Source organism: Piliocolobus tephrosceles, chromosome 11 (assembly GCF_002776525.5).
Source record: "Piliocolobus tephrosceles isolate RC106 chromosome 11, ASM277652v3, whole genome shotgun sequence".
NCBI classification, from domain to species: domain Eukaryota; kingdom Metazoa; phylum Chordata; class Mammalia; order Primates; family Cercopithecidae; genus Piliocolobus; species Piliocolobus tephrosceles.
In genome coordinates this window covers 51,915,770-51,937,897 of record NC_045444.1, presented here as the reverse complement: position 1 = coordinate 51,937,897, position 22,128 = coordinate 51,915,770, and the positions used below count along the sequence as shown (strand labels likewise).

Genomic DNA, 22,128 nt, shown 5'->3' with positions numbered 1-22,128 from the left:
AGAGAATGTCAAGAGTCTTTGGCCAGTACTTAGTTAATTCTTGAAATTTCCTGATGATTTTTGTGAAGGAAGTACTGGAATGTTGGCTGAATTTCAAATTCAAGTCATGAGTTATGATGCTGTCATGCAAAACTGATTGCTTAGTAAAGACTCTGGAAGTTAATGAGAGAAGTTGGCATATATTTCCAAATGGTCTTAAGGGATTTGGCTTCATGATTCCCATTGGTGTTAAAAAGGACTCCACAATTACATTCATTTGTTGATCAATTTAGCAAAACAATTCATTTCTGAGTGTATCTTGTTTGATAGCTTTGACAGTAATAGATATTAAAAGACCATTATAATTATCATAAGCTCATACTATTTTTTAAAGGATTCTAAAATTTAAAAAGCCATTCTAATTTTAATATGATAGCAAGAAATTTCTTAGTGGTATAAATATGCTATTACTAAAATTAAAAGATTTGAAACATAAAAATCATATGATCAGGGTTTTTACACTTAACGGAAGTTTCCTTATCCCAGTTTGTATTTGTAGTGCCATCATGTGGTCATTTGATGAAAACTTTCTTTTTCAATTATGGAAAATTTTTGTTTTGGCAGTAAACTATAGTGGAAAGAATATTGGATCTTAATGCAGGAAACTTATATTCTAGTCCTGAGCCTTTTATCTAATTCCTCTAGAGCTTAGTAAGGCCTTATTTCCCTGATTTTTAAGATATAATGATAAAACTAATTTTTTAGGGTCCCTTTCAGTTTTATAATTCTGTTATGTCTGTTCATTTGTTTTAGCTACCACTTAGAGTATATTTACTTATGCACAGCGACTGTTCCAAGCATTTCCAATATATTAACTCATTTAATCTGCATGTAAAAATGATTGCATTACAAAATGAGTATATTATTAGCTCCATTGTAGAGAAGTAGGAGGAGATACAAGGCAATGGCACAGAGAGGTTGAGTCACTTGGCCAACATCACTTTGCTATGTTGAATTTTAATTACATTCCTATCATGTTAAGTGCCAATCTTCAAGAATACTTACTTTTAATGTTATCGAATGCTGCTGCACTTGTATAAACTCAGTCGAAATAGAGCAGCCGAACAATTAGCATCGTGCCGTACTTTGACTACGAATTGTTTTCATGCATTGAACTATGTTGGATAAGATGTGTTTAAGAAATTACAATATTGCAGATAAGTGGTCTTCCTCAACAATTTACTCGTTTATTTGCCTGAATGAGCTCAAGTCAATACTTTCTGTTGAAAAACTATGCAACTCCAGGTAGCACAAAAATAGTCTTCCCATGGAAGTTCTCTGGGAGGTGAATATATTGATTTAATAATAGCTGTAAAAACAACACCTTATACTGATATAATGCTTTTATATACATTATCTCATTTAATCTATACAAATACTCAGTGAAGGTGATATTATTACCCACATTTTACACACGCAGAAATTGAAATTTAAAGAGATTAGATGACTTGACCACAATACATTTATCCCTGAATTTTGGCTAAGCTGCAGTTTGGGTTTTCAATGTTAGCTTTTTGTAATATAACACTTGGATTTCGATTTTCTTTTGTGCGTTCCTTAACAATAACCTACATTATTCAGCATGCTAATTATGTGCACTATTTTGACAAACTGTGTGTTTATGACAATGAGTAACCCTCCTGATTGGACAAAGAATGTAGAGTAAGTTCAACTTATATTTTTAATAACATATATACATTTGGGAGTTTGAAACTATGTCTTATTGTAGTTTTAAAAATAAAACTGAAGAGCATTTTATTAAAGTAATTTCTAGACAAAATTACTCAGCAAGAGGACAATGTTCATTGGCCCTCAGGCCTGCTGGCATTATACCTGATTATTACTCTCTTTCACCTGTACCTGGTGTTTACCAGAAGACCACCACTCTTGGACATTTACTCCTTTTTCTTTAAAATCTACAGTAGCCAAACCAAATGTGGTCAAAGCAATTGCAGAAAAGAGCCAGTATGGTAGACCTTGGTTCCAGTTAAATTCCAGATAAATTCATTGAGTCGAAAATCAAAAGAGTTAGTTACAAATGCCATATCGAACCTCACAAAGTTTTCATTTCCAACAGGCACATTCACTTCATGTCAGGTCAATATAGTTCCAAGCGTGTTCACCAACAAATTGAAAAATGATCCAAAGTTTCAGGATTGCAGAACTTGAAAATTCAGTAGACTGAAGACTAAACTAACAGAAGTGGAACTTTTTGTAGAGCTTTCAGAAACCAGAAGCATTACTAACTATACTGATGGTGTCTCTGTTCTGGGGATACCTTCGAGGCAGAGAGGCCAGATTTGTGATAACTGAAGTTGGTTTACTCCAACCATAGCTGCTCACCTGCCCACACTTCCTATTTGTAGTGCCTGTTACTATACAGCTGCTGACCTGTAACAACTACAGAAGTATTAGGTTGGTATAAACATAATTGTGGTTTTTGCCGTTACCTTCAGTTGAAGGTAATGTTTGCACCAACCTATTTCCAAGCGTGTGTCCTTTCCTAGACACTTCCAGGCTGAAACCAATAAGAAAAGTGACATTTTGAAGAAAATAATAAATTTTATATACAAAAAATTTTAAGTATTGAAGTTAATATGGAAGGCCCCACAGGTTTTCCGTTGCCCTAGTTTTTTTTGTGATTTTATGCCACTCTCACACCCCAATTTCTGAGTAGAAGATTTAAACTTTGGAAACACCTAAGTTTCTGAATTATCACAAGAATTTTATTCTAAATTAAATGTTTACTTTTTGTAACCCTAGAAATATTTACTTTGATTTTAAAGAAGTCCTTATTCCAAGTAAGTTAAATTATTTTGTAGGAAAATAAAAAAAAAAGACATACTAGTTTGTCAATTCCCTCTCATTCTTAGAACGCCATTAAAATTGAGATTTTTTTCCCTAAAAGGAAATCATTTCATGCTTCTGCAATAGTATTGATTGGCTATTCCATCATGTAAACATACTAAATATTTCTCAGGAGACTATGTTTATTTATGTAAATACCAAGACATTTCAGACAATGTCTAGATAGATTTAATATACCTTGTATTTCTCACACTACTCTTAAGACACTTTACAAAACAACTCTTTGTGTGTTAGAAAGTTGAATTTAAATTTAGGGCTATGTTTTATTTGTATGAAAATAAAATCCATCTGCTTAGTTTTGTTTTTTAGTATTCATCTATTCTGCTGATAGAGTGATAAGAAATTGGTATGCTATGAAAAAACACTGTTACTTTATCAAACTTGTTGGATGCTTGTTTTCAGATACACCTTCACAGGAATATATACTTTTGAATCACTTATAAAAATTATTGCAAGGGGATTCTGTTTAGAAGATTTTACTTTCCTTCGGGATCCATGGAACTGGCTCGATTTCACTGTCATTACATTTGCGTAAGTGCCTTTTTTGAAACTTTAAGAGAGAACATAGTTTGGTTTTCCATCAGTGCTTATGCTTTTAAGAATAGGCTTGCTTTACCTGTAGAATATTTTGGTGTGATTCATACATTCAAACTTTGGATTTCAATTTAGCACAACAAAGGTCTAAGTGGGATTTCACTATGGCATGAAGGCTTTGCAGTAGTTGAAAACTACAATTTTCACACGTAGCATCTGTCAGAAAATTTCACATACACCACTCTTCCACACACACACATGCACAACACACATACACAAACACATATGAACACACACAATCTAATATCAAAACACAAGCATATTTGTAATACATCTGTGAAAATCACTTTGAAAATTATAGCCACAAAACAGTTCTATTGGCTACACAAATTTGCAATGACCTTGCTCATATTACACACGGTTTCTTTTATTGGTTTGGTAGAATAATCGAAAGTAAGTATCTACTAGCATCAAAATGATCTGACAAATCAAACTAAGAGAAGAAAGAAGATACTTGAAATATTATGTTTTTAATATATTAAAGTACTGATTTCTAAGACCTGTAGAGGAGTACATTCTCTCTGCCTTTCTGTTTCTCTCCTGACCCCTTTTCTTTCTTCTTTTCTTCTTTCCTTTTATGGTTTTCTTCATCTCTTTAGTCTCAACATAAACTTCCTTATCCTTATCTCCTATTCATATCCACTCAGTAATATGCACAGTTTATGCACCCCCATGCTTTTTTTACAAGCCGCAGACTTCCTCAGGAAAAGACCCAGACAAATCACAGAAAACCATTCCGGACTTAGTGAGAGTAGAGCATAGAAAGAGGCAGCCCAACAACACTTACCCTCACCCTTCCTTCAGGAGCTGATTTTTTGGCCTCTTAGAGTTGTGATGTAGTGGAGAGGAGCAGGAGAGGTGGCACTGATATACTCAGGACTCTAAATACTGCGTGTCTGGTTGTAATTTCCTATCTGATCAGGATGAACCAATTCTTTGCCAGGTTCTCTGGCCACAGCTCAAAAGAAGGCATACCAGGACTTCCATTATACCAGGACTTCCATTTCTTAAGATCAAAATGGCGGCCGGGCACGGTGGCTCAAGCCTGTAATCCCAGCACTTTGGGAGACCAAGATGGGCGGATCACGAGGTCGGAGATCGAGACCATCCTGGCTAACACCGTGAAACCTCGTCTCTACTAAAAAATACAAAAACAAAAACTAGATGGGTGAGGTGGCAGGCGCCTGTAGTCCCAGCTACTCAGGAGGCTGAGGCAGGAGAATGGCGTGAACCATTTCAATTGGCGCAACAAAGGTCTAAGTGGGATTTCACTATGGCATGAAGGCTTTGCAGTAGTTGAGAACTACAGTAGTTGAGGCAGAGCTTGCAGTGAGCTGAGATCAGGCCACTGCACTCCAGCCCGGGCGACAGAGCGAGACTCCGTCTCAAAAAAAAAAAAAAAAAATCAAAATGGCAATAATAATAGGGGCAGCACTGGACCCTCATAAAGTATTGTTCTTAATTTGCTTAACTTTTATTTAAAAGTTACACTGGGAAAATCTTATCTCATGTATAAAAGCAGTAAGGTAATCTGCCTTTTCATGCCCAAATTTCTGTTGGGTGATTTCATATATCTTTTTCTAACTAAAACCCTAAACCATAGCCAAGATTTATTTTCTTTTTACAAGTTACACATGATGTTGGTTGTATTGCTTTCCAAAGTGACAACAATGGCGCCTACTGTATGAAGTTTACATTTAGCTAATGGCCTTAAATTATGTGAACAAAGGATTAGTGATGAAATCTAATTCCTGATTTGCCACTTACAATATTTATCATTTAAAATCACCAAGAAGGTCTTTATAAAAGACCCATGCAAGTAATATAAATCCTGCTAAAATCTTGAATAACTCTGATTTAATTCTACAGGTTTGTAACAGAATTTGTAAACCTAGGCAATTTTTCAGCTCTTCGCACTTTCAGAGTCTTGAGAGCTTTGAAAACTATTTCTGTAATTCCAGGTAAGAAGTGATTAGAGTAAAGCATAGGCTCCTTGTACCTACAGCTTTTTCTTTGTATCCTGTTATTGTGTTTGTGTGTGAACTCCCTATTACAGGTACGTCACAGAATTTGTGGACCTGGGCAATGTCTCGGCATTGAGAACATTCAGAGTTCTCCGAGCACTGAAGACAATTTCAGTCATTCCAGGTGAGAGCAAGGTTAGACAACGAGACTGACCCATCATATGATTCAGCATCCTTCTCTTTGCTTGACATTCAGTTTTATAGAAAATCAGGGATCATAAGACTAGGTGTTTCAAAGAAAATGATTCTTATTGTTTAGACATACGTTTTATCAGCCTTGGAGTTTAACAGTGTCTTATGTGAGATACTGTAATTTGAGGTCAAGGTGATTTGCAATTACAAATATCCTGTTTTGTTTTGTTTTTTCACCATGTTAATTTTATCAACAATTTGCTCCCTTTTAAATGTACCAGTCTCTAATTTCTTATTCATTAGAGTCATTAATGACTATGTATATACAATGTAAATCTTCTAAATTTTTTGCTAACAAAAGAGAAGGGAATAAGATAATAAAAAATAGTGTGAGTCTGCATGGAGGGATTTATTATCTTAAGGCACAATTATACTGCAAACCACTTTCCGTTGTACAGCAAAATCTTTCTTATTTATAAATAGGAATTTTAAAATATTTATTCAGGTATTTTGTCATAAAACTGACCTCTGACCCTAATGAAAATGTGCGGCAAGTTTCAATAGCAAAAAGGAAAAAGACAAGGCCCTTTCCTTAATGTAGGCTCCATGAAGAACATGAACTTTCCATTACTCTATCTTGACATAATGGCATATGAATCTTCATTACATTGTTTAAATCATTACATTTCTGGAATTCATCTTCAGAAGTTCTTCCCCCTTCCATGAAGTGTTGCTTCTCCATTAGCATTGCAAACATTCTTGGATTTATGAATGAAATCTATGTTTTCAAGAAAATTGTGTGAAGCTTTTATTATTTCAGATGTGTTAAGTCTTCATAGTAATAGACTTCTTTCTTTCAGGCCTGAAAACCATTGTGGGAGCCCTGATTCAGTCTGTGAAGAAACTCTCTGATGTCATGATCCTGACTGTGTTCTGTCTGAGCGTGTTTGCTCTAATTGGGCTGCAGCTGTTCATGGGCAACCTGAGGAATAAATGTATTCAATGGCCTCCCACCAATGCTTCCCTGGAGGAACATAGTATAGAAAAGAATATAACTGTGAATTATAATGGTACACTTATAAATGAAACTGTCTTTGAGTTTGACTGGAAGTCATATATTCAAGATTCAAGTAAGAATTATTGTTATGTACATTTCCTTAAAAAGTAGAATTGGATTGTTTGTAACACAAAGGATAAATCCTTGAGGGGCTGAATATCCCATTTGACATGATGTGATTAGTACACATTGCATGCCTGTATCAAAACATCTCATTTACCCCATATATACAAACACCTACCTTGCACCCACAAAAATTAAAATTTAAAATTTAAAACTAACAAAATAAATAAAACACCCTCTAAAAAAGAATTACTGTTATGTATATTTAGTCTTTTCATTGCTAATGTGCCTTCCATCTAGGCATGAAAATGTTTTTAAATGATCACATAACAAGACGTCATCTTTTAGAAAATTACCTAATCAAACTATTTAACAATATTTAAAATTATATTTTATTTGGTATTTCTATCCTCTGGATTTTAAATAATAGATTATTTATATTTCTGGAACTAATTTTAAAGAATTTTGTTAATCACCTTATCAATGGCTTACACATACATTTAACAATTTTGTTCATAACTACTCTAGTTTTGACTCCTCAATGCCATTTTCTATTTTATCTTCATTTAGAAGGCTGAAGAATTCAGCTAGAAGGAATTTTCCTAGTATCCTTGGTTGTTTCCTGTGGTAATTGATATAATCAAAGGAGATAAAATATGTGAATGCCCTTTGCGAATTCTACAGTACTATGCAAATGTAACTCATTATACACTAATTATACAATGTCTCTTATGTATCAGAAACTTTGTAGTACACTGGGGAAAATAATGGAGATAACACATGGCTTCAGAATGTTATAGTTTAATAGATTATTTTGTTACCTTAAGGAAATAAAGTGATACCTAAAAGGAAATCTCATTCATATATTTGAAAAGTAGTATTACATCAAAAAGAAAAAAAGCACAGTTAATAAAGCTTCAGGAGAGAGTAATAGAAAATGTTAGTTGGGTGCAGTGGCTCACACCTATAATCCTAGCACTTTGGGAGTCTGAGGCTGGAGAATCACTTGAGGCCAGGAGTTTGAGAGTTTGAGACCAGCCTGGGCAACATAGTGAAACCCCTTCTCTACTATATATATATATATACTTTTTTTTAATGAGTTGGGTGTGGTGGCATTTACCTATAGTCTCAGCTACTAAGATCTTCTGAGATAGGAAGATCACTTGAACCTGGGAGGTCAAGATTGCAGTGAGCCATGATCGTGCTACTGAACTCCAGCATGGGTGACAGAGTAAGACTCTGTCTCAGAAATAATAATAATTGTGCTAATATCCTTTCTCTTTTGAAAGTGACAATAAAAAGTGTGTAAGTTTCCTCTCTCTTTAATTTTAGAATCTGCCGGTAGTGATATTTCAAAAGCAAGGAGAGTTAGAACATGATTAATAAGAAAAGGAAAAGTCCTTTTTAAGGAAAAACATTAAACCTATACAACTTAGATTTTTAGATGTTCTTGAATACAGTATATCTTTATTATTTTAAGGTGATGAATAATATTTTGGAAAAAAAGAAAGAAAACTTCAGTGACTGATTGTGTGGAACAAACAGAATTAATTACAGAAAGTTACTAGTTGTTCGATATTTATTAAAGTAATGATAGCATAGTTTAAAAAGCAAATACTAATCAGTGTCTCCTTATAGTTATAAATCTGGAAAATACCTTGGGTTGATACAAATGAACTCTTCCATGACATTCAGTGATATGCTAATAAATAATTTACAAACAGCTGAAAATTTTTAGATTTAGTTTTAAATCTTTAGTTGTTAATCTTTAGATTAAGAACAGTATCTGAGCAATACACCAATGTTCCTTATTCACTTGATATGATGCCAGTAGGTCAATTTCAATCACCAACTCCCTGAAATCTGTTGTTTATCTGTTTTATCTAAGTTCAAAATACTGACTATGAGGGTTATTTAGGATTTATTCTCTCTAGGGAAAATGTATTGGACTGCATTTTTCCAATACTCAAAGTGAAAAAATAAATAATATCTGAGGTCATTTTCAGCTCTAAACATCTATGATTCTTATTTTAAACCAAATGCAAATATAAATAAAGTGGTTCATTTTTGAAAGTAATAGAGAATTAAGTTTATTAAATTTAAGGATAAATATTATAACTGAAAAATTACATTTTCCTCAGGTTAAGGCTGATCATTAAGGTTAGATCATGAATTTAATGAGCAAAACTTCATTTATAAATATGAGATACCAAAAATTCATCCATAAACTATTATAGTCCTTTCTCTTTGTTCAATTTTAATTGAAAGTTAGAAAATACTATGTCAACTTTCCTGTCTAGGTTCAAATAAGTCAGAATTTTAGAAACAAAAATGATATTTTTCCTTATGTGGTTCTGTGTACTGTACAGAACTATGCATGGAGTAAATTCCTCAGAAAGCTTAACATCTAGAAAATATATCTTCTTACAAAATCCAACGTTGATTGTTTAATTTCATGTTTTCCTCTTTTTGTCTTTTATTTACTTATTCATTCAGTGAACTTTACAGAAAGGCTACCGAGTCTCAAACAAACACTAATATAGAAGTAATTAATGATCATGACTTTCTAAGAAGAATACTTGTAAATAAATAATTACAATATAGGAGTGTCACTATAAGAATAATTCAAGTATATATGTGTTACTGGTAGCACAATGAGGAGAGTTCTTAATTCTGACAACATTTAGTGGAAAGAAAGTTGAAAATATCAAGGAAAAAGTTACAGAAGAACTGGATGTTGCAAGACACAAAGGAGTTTGCAAGAAATGGGAATCTTTGAGATAATGTTCTGTTCACCTATAGTCATTATTTTAGCTTCAGTACTTAAGACTTTTTAAAATTGCTTTCATTTCAGTTGTTGATCTGGTTTATGCATATTTTACTATAAGTTGCCTATATTCTGGAAACTGTGAGAATATAAGTTATACTTAATTATTAAAATGTATAGTGTTAAAAATATAGGAGAGAGGACCAGAAAATATACTATTCTTTTATTTTAAAGTGTGTGGCTGTTTTGAGAAAATGAATTCCTGTCATTCCTGTCTATTTTTACTGAATGAATTTTTTGTCATGAGAGTGGTGGACAAATGCTAATACCTTTTTGAAAGATTGTGTTAGTACCTGTCATTATCACTAAATTTACATTCATAATGAAGAAATACTTTGCACTGTAAAGTATCTAATGCAAATACTTTGCACTATAAAGTATCTAATGGAAAGTATCTTTGCACTGTATCTAATCTAATGCCATTCCTTCATAATGAAGAAATACTTTGCACTGTAAAGTATCTAGATAGAATATCTAGAATTTGGAGGGAGAAGAGACAAATACTTGTGCCTTTGAATGAATTGTATGTTTAAAATTACTCAACAAACTTAAAAGAAGAACCTGACCTTCCTGTTCTCATTTTGGTGTTTTTAGCAATGCAAATGTTCATCATATGACTTTCTTTTTTCAAACAGGATATCATTATTTCCTGGAGGGTTTTCTAGATGCACTACTATGTGGAAATAGCTCTGATGCAGGGTAAGTCAATAATTTGTGTGTATCTGTGTATCTTTCTGTGTACACATACATATGTATATCTTTTCTCTCTTTTTATAGAAACTGAAGATAACAGCCAACTAATTTTATTGACATTAATTTGCTATATGTAAGGTTTTTGATAAAGTATGAGATTATTTAAATATTAGGTAAGATTTATGTTTTCTAAAACAAGAAGTAATACTTTTAGACACATGTACACGTATGTTCATTGCAGCACTATTCACAATTGCAAGAACGTGGAATCAACCTAAATGCCCATCAGTGATAGGCTGAATAAAGAAAATGTGGTACATATACACTATGGGATGCAATGCAGCCATAAAAAATAATTAGATCATGTCCTTTGCAGGGATATGGAAGGAACTGGAGGCCATTATCCTTAGCAAACTATTTTTGCAGGAACAGAAAACTAAGTACCTCATGTCCTCACTTATAAGCAGGAGCTAAATGATGAGAACACATGGGCACATATAAAGAACAGCACACACTAGGGCCTACTAGAGTGTGGAAGGTGGGAAGAGGGAGAGGATCAGGAACAATAACTAGTGAGTACTAGGCTTAATACCTCAGTGATGAAATAATCTACACAACAAACCCCCATGACACACATTTACCTATATAAAAAATCTGCACATGTACATGCTCCTGAACTTCAAATAAAAGTATCAAAAAGAGAAAAATATCTCTTAAACATCCACTGTATATAACAGCAAAAAGAGGAGTAATCCTGTTCCTACTTTTTTAGGGTAATAGTAATAACAATGCTGTTTCTTTTAGATAAGTATATTGAGCTATAAACTCTGGAGTCTCCATAGTAGTAGAAATGAAATGGAGATGTTGAAATTGCAAATTATCAACAAAAGTTATTTTGTAAAATATTATTAGAAATGCTGCACCATATTTTAATGATGACACCAAGTAGCTAATAAGGCTATATACAGTCAGAAGTTGGGAAATAGATTAGTTACTTATTTATCAAACTTTTATTTTGAAATAGCAAATCTTTCTGGCTAGACAATATTTTAGCATAGTATCAGAGTAAAAAGGCAGCAGAACCACTTGTAATACTTTCTTTTGCCCCACTTGCAGCCAATGTCCAGAGGGATATATGTGTGTGAAAGCTGGTAGAAATCCCAATTATGGCTACACAAGCTTTGATACCTTCAGCTGGGCTTTTTTGTCCTTGTTTCGACTAATGACTCAGGACTTCTGGGAAAATCTTTATCAACTGGTGAGACACTAAAGAGCTACACTCTCCATTTAAGTAAAAGTATACAAGAAAACCAATTGAGTTATGAAATTAAAACCAGAGGATAATATAGTAGAAAGAGCAGAACTTGAAACGAGACTTGAGTTTCTCTATCCTATTGATTATAACACATATTGAGCAGAGTGATGCCAAGGATTACAATTCTCTTCCATTTCTTCTTGACTCAAAACCTGTTCTCTACCCTTCTCAGACACAGATTGTACTGAACAGAAAGCACATTCTCCCTTCAGCCTTATCTACCCCCTCAAATATTATCTCTCAGGTGAGAGGTAATGAAAATGAAGAAGCAGATATAGAAAGATAACTTTATTGTCTTCCTTGACTTTCCTAAAGGCTCAGATCTTTAATGGAGGACTCCATGGCATTTTACTGACTGTTTCATTCTTGGTGAATACAAAAATTCTCCCCTAGAGATCATAGTGCGAATGCATCAGCTAGGAGAGAAGGAAGAAGCTGAAGTTAAAGAAACAAAGAATCAAAAAAAGTACAGTGTGCTCTGACCAACATAATTACTATTTATATCTGAGTTTTGCTAGACACACAAGTAAACTGAAAGTTGAAGCCACCACTTAGTGAAATAATATTGAGAAATAATTCTGATATTTTTGTTTGCAGACATTACGTGCTGCTGGGAAAACATACATGATATTTTTTGTGTTGGTCATTTTCCTGGGCTCATTCTACCTAATAAATTTGATCCTGGCTGTGGTGGCCATGGCCTATGAGGAACAGAATCAGGCCACCTTGGAAGAAGCAGAACAGAAAGAGGCCGAATTTCAGCAGATGATCGAACAGCTTAAAAAGCAACAGGAGGCAGCTCAGGTAAAGATGCCCTGTCTCATGGCACTGACCTTTTATTGTTCTGATTGTTGCAAAAATATTGAAGAGAAAGTGAGTACCTAAAGGCAGCTGGTTATATGAGGAATTAATAACAATTTCTATATTTTGATCATCCATTTACCTTTATTTAGTTTAATTATTTAGTTTATTTATTTTAAGATGTATATAATAATAGCCACAATAGAACTCTCTCATGTTATTTTAATCATCTTAAGATTCTCAAAGCAAAAGGAAAATGTTATTTTGGGGTATTTTCAAGTGAGAGACTTTTATTCAATGAGTAGACTGACATTAGGAGGAAATCATCTTGTCTTAGAACAAGAAATTATTGGTTATCATGTGAAGAGTTGCTCCTCTAGTTCTTAAACATAATCTCCTTTTTTCTTTAACTAAAAGTATGTTGGCTTTTAACATGGGTGCTTTATTTCCTTTGTAAGGAAGTGATCAAATAATACAACAATCTCTGATATAGCAGCATCCAATAGACATATGAATGTCACCAATCTTACAGAGCTTGACCATCTAAAAAGGATTACTTGGTTTTATAGTGAATTGTTAGACCTCACAGTGTGATAAATCATAAAATGCCTCTCCCATCTCTCTCATCTTTCTATTTAGCCAACAAACTTAATGTCTTCACTGAAGAAGAAAGTTGTTTCAGAAATGTTAATTTATATGCAAGAGTAAATAATTTATTGAGGTTACCCTGGGAACAATGATAATAATTAAAAAGTGCCAACTTACTACCAGCACAAGCTATAATCAAAAAGCAGTGTATTATTCCATGCCCACATGTCCCTTAAGAACCAGTACTGATTGAAAGATGGTGGGGACAGTTTTTAGAAAACTGGATGTCTTATCTTGCTCAGCAGAAACTATTGATTCTCCCTTCTCCATTTTTCTGGATATTGTGGATGGGTGAGAAAGGGATTTTATAACTGTCCATAAATGTGATTAATGATATTTTGAGGGTATTGGACAAACCAATTTCAATAACTAGAGAAAGGACCTCACGTCCTTATCCCATTCCCCTGCCTGAAGATAGGACTTCAAGTAATTCATCAGCTTTTCTTCCATACTCCAGTTTCTTTTTCAGAGAAAAGAAAACAACACTAATTAAATAGCAATTTCTAAAGTAAATCAAATCCAAAAAGTAATGAATTTGTGTTCTTGTTGATACCTGATGGATATTTTTGAATATGTGGTTTGTGGGGCATTAACACAGACATAATAAATGTTACCATGGAGAAAACCAGATTATCTCTGAAAGCCTTCATTAGGTGAAAAAAAAAAATCTCCTCTTATACTTGCTGAGAATCTTCTCTGTGAGATGATCCTCAGTCAGCTCAATATATTTTTTAAATGCCATGCAAATACTTCAGCCCTTTCAGAGAAAGATACAGTCTATTCAGGTGGTATGTTAAAACTATTCCTCTTCAATGTAGCAGGCAGCGACGGCAACTGCCTCAGAACATTCCAGAGAGCCCAGTGCAGCAGGCAGGCTCTCAGACAGCTCATCTGAAGCCTCTAAGTTGAGTTCCAAGAGTGCTAAGGAAAGAAGAAATCGGAGGAAGAAAAGAAAACAGAAAGAGCAGTCTGGTGGGGAAGAGAAAGATGAGGATGAGTTCCATAAATCTGAATCTGAGGACAGCATCAGGAGGAAAGGTTTTCGCTTCTCCATTGAAGGGAACCGGTTGACATATGAAAAGAGGTACTCTTCCCCACACCAGGTATGGCACTGCTGAGTTTACTGATGCACGGTTGAAAATTAAAACATGGGAGAGAGGGGGAGAATCAGAAAATGGACTTAGGAATTTTTATCAACTGAATCGACCACTGTTGTGCTAGATTTAAACCTATCCCTTCTGCACATAGTTATGCAAAAATTTTACTCCACAGATATGAAAGTCTACAGCTCAGTGTAGTTAAGATAACACCAAATTGACAGTCAGGAAAACTGGATTGTCATCCTGATACTGTCCACCGATATTTGTCTACAACTAATGACATTTAATCTTTTTGATCCTCAGCACTTTTAAGAAAAAAAAAATGTGGAACTGGGGATTGTTGATCAGGAATGTCCTTAGGTTATTTTATGATTTTATGTTGTTTTTCCTCATAACTTCTTTACAAGTCACCACGCATGCTTCTGAAAATATTAGTCATGGTACACTTGATCAAAAGGCACATGGCTCTGAATTTCAGAAGTATGAACTTCAAGTTCCAACAATATGATGCCTTATAGGTGAAAAAGAATTAATAATTAAAGTGATTTTAGAAAGGTGGAGTAAACTAAATCGTGAGGAGTATTGAAATTTTTTGAAAGACAAGATCCATGAAAACCAAGGTGGCCTTGTTAAGGTCATGGTGCCAGTGTTCACTGAATGTTTACCATGTCCATTGCCATATTCTGAGGATATTTCCCTTTGAACTTGAGAAATGGTGGTTCAGGGTGTGTGTGTTTGTGTGTGTGTGTATGTGTGTGTGTATGTGTTTCAATATATTAAGGTTGCAATGTATCTCCTCATTCTTTAATCCCAAGGGCTAGAAACCTTTTATCAAGGTAATTTAATTTAATGTGAATGCACATAAAATGAGAATGATAATCAAAAGGAATGAGCCATATTCTGTTATGAATGCTGAAATCTTCTTCTACCTAATCTTGCAAAGTGAAATCACATTCAAAGGGCCATATTAATATGGCTTTATTTGTTTGCTGTTTCAAACTTCTAGTCTTTGTTGAGCATCCGTGGCTCCCTATTTTCACCAAGGCGAAATAGCAGAACAAGCCTTTTCAGCTTTAGAGGGCGAGCAAAGGATGTGGGATCTGAGAATGACTTTGCAGATGATGAGCACAGCACCTTTGAGGATAACGAGAGCCGTAGAGATTCCTTGTTTGTGCCCCGACGACACGGAGAGCGACGCAACAGCAACCTGAGTCAGACCAGTAGGTCATCCCGGATGCTGGCAGTGTTTCCAGCGAATGGGAAGATGCACAGCACTGTGGATTGCAATGGTGTGGTTTCCTTGGTTGGTGGACCTTCAGTTCCTACATCGCCTGTTGGACAGCTTCTGCCAGAGGTGATAATAGATAAGCCAGCTACTGATGACAATGTAAGGAAGTTTTAAATAGTTCAGGCATGGCTGGCCCATTATTGCTGCACCAGCCAGTGTTTCTACAGAACGGCAACCTTGAGAATGATTCCTGGTTGGTCACGCTGTGAATGCACCTGCATCTTGTAATATCTTTGATAGACTAACCAACTAAAACTTAAAACCTTAACAGTCTCCTGCACAAACCTGAATGCATTTACTTACTGAAAGTGCTAAGGATTAATTAGACACAATAATTACTGCCTCCAGTTGGAGGATTTGCTATATACCCACACTGAATTTAGATAGCAGGACATCCTCTAAGGCTCTGATATAAAAGTAAACGAATGATCCCATGTTTAAGTGTCAAGGGTGTATAATAAATCTTTCCAACGGATTCTTCAATATATCTCTGCTTTAGTTTAGATTTTCAAAAACACTGTGCTTAAGTAGATAGCTTCATTGTTACCTTAATACTCCTAGTACTCATATTTTTCTTACTAAAAAAATGCTGATATAGGTCTTCTCAAAATTAATCTAAATGAAGAGACACAAATACATTATTAATACAGACAGATAAAATAATTGTCTGTGTACAAAGCTATGCTATGTGTTTGTGGATGTACACCCAGATGAGGAATTTCTAAACAGATGCTGCCTCTTCTTAGACTGTTCACTCACTTGGAAATATATCAGCATGAGGAGGCATGACTAAGTCAGAATTAGATGACTTATTGCTTTGGTACCCTGGATGAAACTGTTGTCCATGCAGCATGTGTGTGTTCTTTTCAACATAGAGTTTGTGTTGTCAATGACCATCTACATCTTGTGTCCAGAAAATAAGATGGCAGCTAAGTGTGTTGCAATCATTGATACTTCCTTAAAATTAAATAGCTACCTTCTCAAAAACCAAGTGCCTTGATCACTTGTAGGACTTTTAAGTTACTAGGCTTTTACTATTAGTTCAGAAATAAGGGTAATAACTGTTAAATATATCTCTTAAGAGTTTTATCAACTATATTAAAATTGTTTCGTATTTTATAAAATTATGAAATCAGGAAGTTACAATCTTGGTTTTTGCTGTATGACTAAATGGTTAACAGTTTGAACATTCCAGGCTAATGATACAATAAGTCAGAAATATCTGCCATCACCAATTGAATATGAAAGTGCATGATGCATGTGTTTCATGAAATTCACTGTGTCACCACTTGGTTGTTTGCTTGTCATATTGCTCAAATTAATCATTTAATGCATTAGCATTTTTTTTTTTTAACAGGGAACAACCACTGAAACTGAAATGAGAAAGAGAAGGTCAAGTTCTTTCCATGTTTCCATGGACTTTCTAGAAGATCCTTCCCAAAGGCAACGAGCAATGAGTATAGCCAGCATTCTAACAAATACAGTGGAAGGTTGGTAACAAATTCTATTTTTGTTTCAATTATTTTCACTAAACTTATATTGTCTCATTTCAAATAAATATATTTGTGAGTTGGAAATAGTGCATTGTGATGAAAAGACAGTAAGTCTAATTCAAGAACTGTTATTTGTTATATCTACTCAGATATTCCAGAAGCCTTAACAATTTATTTTAAACTCAGTGATACTGGGACTAAGAATGTTTTCCTAACCATGTGGCAACTCTTTGAAAATGCAGAATAAAGCATTTCTGTTAGGGGTTTCTAATCTCATCAGTCACAGTGACCCTCTTTTTGTTCCATTAGTTTAAGACTTCAGCAGTACAGCCCTTTTCAGCCTCATCCGAAGTACTCTCAAGATTGTAGAGGAAGAGCAGGTCATTTTCACAAAATAAAAACAAGTTAAAATGATGATTCTTGGGTCACATCAATCCCTATTCTAGCTCTCATAGTCTGAGGTTGACAATGTAGAGTCATTCACATAGGGTTGCACACAGTATCTATACCACCCTAAACCATGTTCCCATCGAGACTTCATGTGAAAGAGCACTCACATAACTTGAGGCCAAGCACTGAGCCACAATGTCAGTGCATAAGGCAAAAAACTACCCATTGTAAACTGGGCTCTATGTGTGTGTCTGATGAAATACCCTTGGGAGGTTTAGAGTAAACTCTGTAATTTTTTTTAACAAGTACACAAAAGGTTGCCTCTGTAACAAAAATGTGCTGATTACTAAAAATAAGTTTAGTGGATATGAAATAAATGCATGTGCATAAAATACACCTTTTGATGGTTCTTATTTTTTTTTTTTTTTTTTAATCTAGAACTTGAAGAATCCAGGCAGAAATGCCCACCCTGTTGGTATAAATTTTCCAACATATTCTTAATCTGGGACTGTTCTCCATATTGGTTAAAAGTGAAACATGTTGTCAACCTGGTCGTGATGGACCCATTTGTTGACCTGGCCATCACCATCTGTATTGTCTTAAATACCCTTTTCATGGCCATGGAGCACTATCCAATGACGGACCATTTCAATAATGTGCTTACAGTAGGAAATTTGGTAAGCATATTGGAAGGTAAATGTATTTAGTCTTCAAATTTTCTGCTTGAGAAACTGTTTACATGTAATTGTGTATAGCAGTCTTTCAACCACCCTTCATGCTTCCTGGCCCCCGCAAAATGCCAGTTATATCTAGCTGGCTATACTCTACTTTTTGCCAAAAATAATGACCTTAATGTGCTCACAAAAGCTGAAAAAGGCATAGGCCTAGAGCACTACTTGAAAAGTCAACAGCAATATTTATAACTTTTCAAGATCCAGAAGTAGTTCATAGTTTAAGAACACACTTTTTGAGATCTTATTACAATTTCCCTTACTGTAGAAGGTTAAAATAAAATTGTGGATCTCTTTTATACTTCTTAGTCATCATCATTGCAAGAAATAATTTAACAACTCAAAAATGTCTCCAGCTTTTATTCTTCCAGGATCTAAGTAGTACATGTATTGTTTATCCATCTATTCCATATCAAAACCATGAACTACTTAAAACCTCCAGTACATTTTGTGTATTATATGATTATGAAGGTCATTTTTGGTGAAGGTTGCCACTTAATTTTTCCTTTTTGTGCTTCAAAAACATAAATTATTAAAATGTTTGCCAGTCAACTCAACTTAGGAATATTAGCTTTTATTTGCTGAAGGAAAGAGCTATCTAAAGTAATATATGCATTTTTCATAATATTTGGTTTGAAGTTTAGGATTTTTGATGGTAGAAAGCAGAAACATCATGTATAACAACTGACATTTTATTAGTTATATTTTTGAAGTTCTACTATTTATGCTACAGAAGTAAATTTATTTTTTCATGTGCATAACAAAGAATGACAATAGTAATGCACCTAGCATAATAACAGATAAGAATGTATAACTCTGATTTGAGGGAAATAGGAATAAGCTTATAGAGAAATAAAACTGCTCATGGGCAAAATGTTGTCAGTACTTGTGTTATATGAAATCTGGAGAAAAAGGTAGTTTGGTATAATGGAAAGAGCACTGTTAAAAATAGATGACTTGGGCTGGGCGTGGTGGCTCACGCCTGTAATTCCAGCACTTTGGGAGGCTGAGGCGGGCGGATCACAACGTCAGGAGATCGAGACCATCCTGGCTAACACGGTGAAACCCTGTCTCTACTAAAAATACAAAAAAGTAGCCAGGTGTGGTGGCAGGCGCCTGTAGTCCCAGCTACTCAGGAGGCTGAGGCAGGAGAATGGCATGAACCCAGGAGGCGGAGCTTGCAGTGAGCCGAGATCGCTCCACTGCACTCCAGACTGGGCGACAGAGTGATACTCCATCTGAAAAAAAAATAGATGACTTGTACTGATATCCTAGTTTTGCCATTTTCTTGCTGCATAATATCAAGCAAGTCATTTCACCCATCTGAAGACCTTAGTTTCCTTATCTGTAAAGTAATAATTGTGTCTGCATTATCTACTTAGCGTTTCCACAAGGATAAAATTAAATCATGTATATGAGAGTCTTTCATCAACTACAAATTTCCATACAAATTTAAGTTAGTAATAGAATCACTGTGGGAAAATAGCATAAGCATTATGTTCTAAGGGCAAATCTTATGTCATGTACATTATCATTATCTGGTGGAATTAGAGTAATTTTGTTTTGATCTTAGGTTTTCACTGGGATCTTTACAGCAGAAATGTTTCTGAAAATTATTGCCATGGATCCTTACTATTATTTCCAAGAAGGCTGGAATATCTTTGATGGTTTTATTGTGACGCTTAGCCTGGTAGAACTTGGACTCGCCAATGTGGAAGGATTATCTGTTCTCCGTTCATTTCGATTGGTAAAAAATAAATAAATAAATAAAAATAAAAATAAAAAAGCACAAAAACCTTTCTAACCATCAGGGTTCTTGCATAGCAATGTCATAGTTTTTTTGCCGCAGAACCCTTAGCATTCTAAGTTTTTCTGTAACAGTTCCATCGTCAAAAACTTTTGCTATGTTGAAAAAAGATTCTCAATTATTTATAAAAACCTTTATTTCAAAGAACATAGTTATGTAAAGGTTAATGTATTACTCAGTTGCTGTTTTCATTAAGTACTGCTTCTAGAGACTACCACGGTTAATATTTCTAGACCTAAGAAAATATTTTTAATGAAAATGTATCACCTTTTAATAGCAACTTGAAAATATATATAGCCCTTTGTAGCAGTGGATGAAAATCTGATGTAAGATGTTCATGCAGAAACTTTCTCTAATTCTGTCTCTGGAAAATATGCATCTTGCAAAAGTCAAAGGAGAGAAAGTCTGTAGGATTACTAAACATGCCCATTAATTTACACATATATCCTTACAAGTTAGGAAAATAATTGTAGAATCATGGGAAATATTCCAAGTTTTTCAGTGCAGGTGCATGTAGCTACGTGAATACCCCAAGGAACATTAATGAATAATGAACATTTTTCTCTACTTATATCAGGGCTCAGTATGATGTTACTTTGCACACTATTGGCAAATTAGTATCTTTCAGCAGAGATATTTCAGATTCAGATGTTAATATTATAATGTCCGGTCTTAAAACCACCTTTATAAAACAAATTAAGAAGAGTTGGATTCCAAGTACTCATTAAAAATTCACTATAAGAGGCCTGGCTTGGTGGCTCATGCCTGTAATCCTAGCACTTTGGGAGACTGAGGCAGGTGGATCACTTGAGGTCAAGAGTTCGAGACCAGCCTGGCCAACATGGTGAAACTCCGTCTCTAGTATATATATGTAAATATATACATATATACACATATATATGCATATATGTGTATGTATATATCTATATATCCATATATTTATATCTATACATATGTATATATTTGTATCTATACATATGTATATATTTATACACACACACACACACATATACGTGTATATATGTATCTATTTAACCAGGTGTGGTGGCACGTGCCTGTAGTCCCAGCTACTTGGGAGGTTGGGGCAGGAGGATCACTTTAACCTGGGAGGCGGAGGTTGCAGTGAGCTGAGATCACTCCTCTGCACTCCTGCCTGGGTGACAAAAGAAAAAAAAAAGAAAAGGAAAGAAAAATAATTCACTGTCAGAGAAAATGATCTACATGGTCAAAATATGGAAAATCCAGCTTTTCCTAGGGAGTCCAAAAATTAGCCATGAGCCTGAGAGAGTTAGGGCAGATCAGATATTGTAAGATATTGAATTCTAATTACCATTTCTAGGTAAAGCTCAATACATATAATGCTTTTAAGAATCATACAAATATATTAATATTTTATTTTCCAGCTGCGAGTTTTCAAGTTGGCAAAATCTTGGCCAACGTTAAATATGCTAATAAAGATTATTGGCAATTCCGTGGGGGCTCTGGGAAATTTAACCCTTGTGTTGGCCATCATCGTCTTCATTTTTGCCGTGGTTGGCATGCAGCTCTTTGGTAAAAGCTACAAAGATTGTGTCTGCAAGATCGCCAGTGATTGTCAGCTCCCACGCTGGCACATGAATGACTTCTTCCACTCCTTCCTGATTGTGTTCCGCGTGCTGTGTGGGGAGTGGATAGAGACCATGTGGGACTGTATGGAGGTTGCTGGTCAAGCCATGTGCCTTACTGTCTTCATGATGGTCATGGTGATTGGAAACCTAGTGGTATGTACCCACTTAAGATACGCATTTCAGAAATATGTTAAGAGTATAATGGAATGGTGACTGTTCTGTCAAAAAGAAAAACAAACTATGATTATTAGTTTAAAAGTCCATTACCTTGGATATATTATCACTTTAACAACACAGCAATATAGCAGTGCCCCTACATTTTTTATACCAAATTCTATTTTGTCAGTCACTTCATCACATTTTTATGTGAATTACAGTAGAGTATCATATTGAAGACAAGCCTAAAAGGATGTGCTGGGACCATTTTATAAATTCGGAGCCAAGGAAGAGAGAAGTCTAAAAAAAGTGGAGAGAGAAAGAGCAAAATTACCATCCAGATCAGGACTAAAAAGTGGTGTCTTTAAGTGTTCGTAATGATTGTGCCATTTCTTTGCCTCATTGTAGCATGTGATATTCAATCACTCTATGTCATATGGCAGATGTACTAGCTAACCTGAGTTTGTCAGTTCTCGAATAGCTAATGATGCCTGA

At 34.7% G+C, this 22,128-nt stretch overlaps 1 protein-coding gene across 8 annotated transcripts in view; it reads left to right on the top strand.

Annotated features, from left to right (window-relative positions):
- The window catches only part of SCN1A (sodium voltage-gated channel alpha subunit 1), an 81,532-nt gene that overhangs the window by 15,063 nt on the left and 44,341 nt on the right, over positions 1–22,128 (top strand). The window contains exons 3-16 of one of the 8 annotated variants that reach the window (XM_023188155.2): positions 1,612–1,701; positions 3,310–3,438; positions 5,558–5,649; positions 6,518–6,747; positions 7,794–7,803; positions 10,240–10,303; positions 11,414–11,555; positions 12,210–12,416; positions 13,883–14,164; positions 15,168–15,515; positions 16,807–16,939; positions 17,771–18,009; positions 19,637–19,810; positions 21,274–21,630. In XM_023188155.2, the coding sequence (XP_023043923.1) occupies positions 1,612–1,701; positions 3,310–3,438; positions 5,558–5,649; positions 6,518–6,747; positions 7,794–7,803; positions 10,240–10,303; positions 11,414–11,555; positions 12,210–12,416; positions 13,883–14,164; positions 15,168–15,515; positions 16,807–16,939; positions 17,771–18,009; positions 19,637–19,810; positions 21,274–21,630 (2,497 nt within the window). Of the gene's footprint in view, positions 1–1,611; positions 1,702–3,309; positions 3,439–5,557; positions 5,650–6,517; positions 6,788–7,793; positions 7,804–10,239; positions 10,304–11,413; positions 11,556–12,209; positions 12,417–13,879; positions 14,165–15,167; positions 15,549–16,806; positions 16,940–17,770; positions 18,010–19,636; positions 19,811–21,273; positions 21,631–22,128 lie in introns of all 8 variants that reach the window. The other 7 variants (XM_026454143.1, XM_031936565.1, XM_023188156.2 and 4 more) reach the window with 7 other exon arrangements.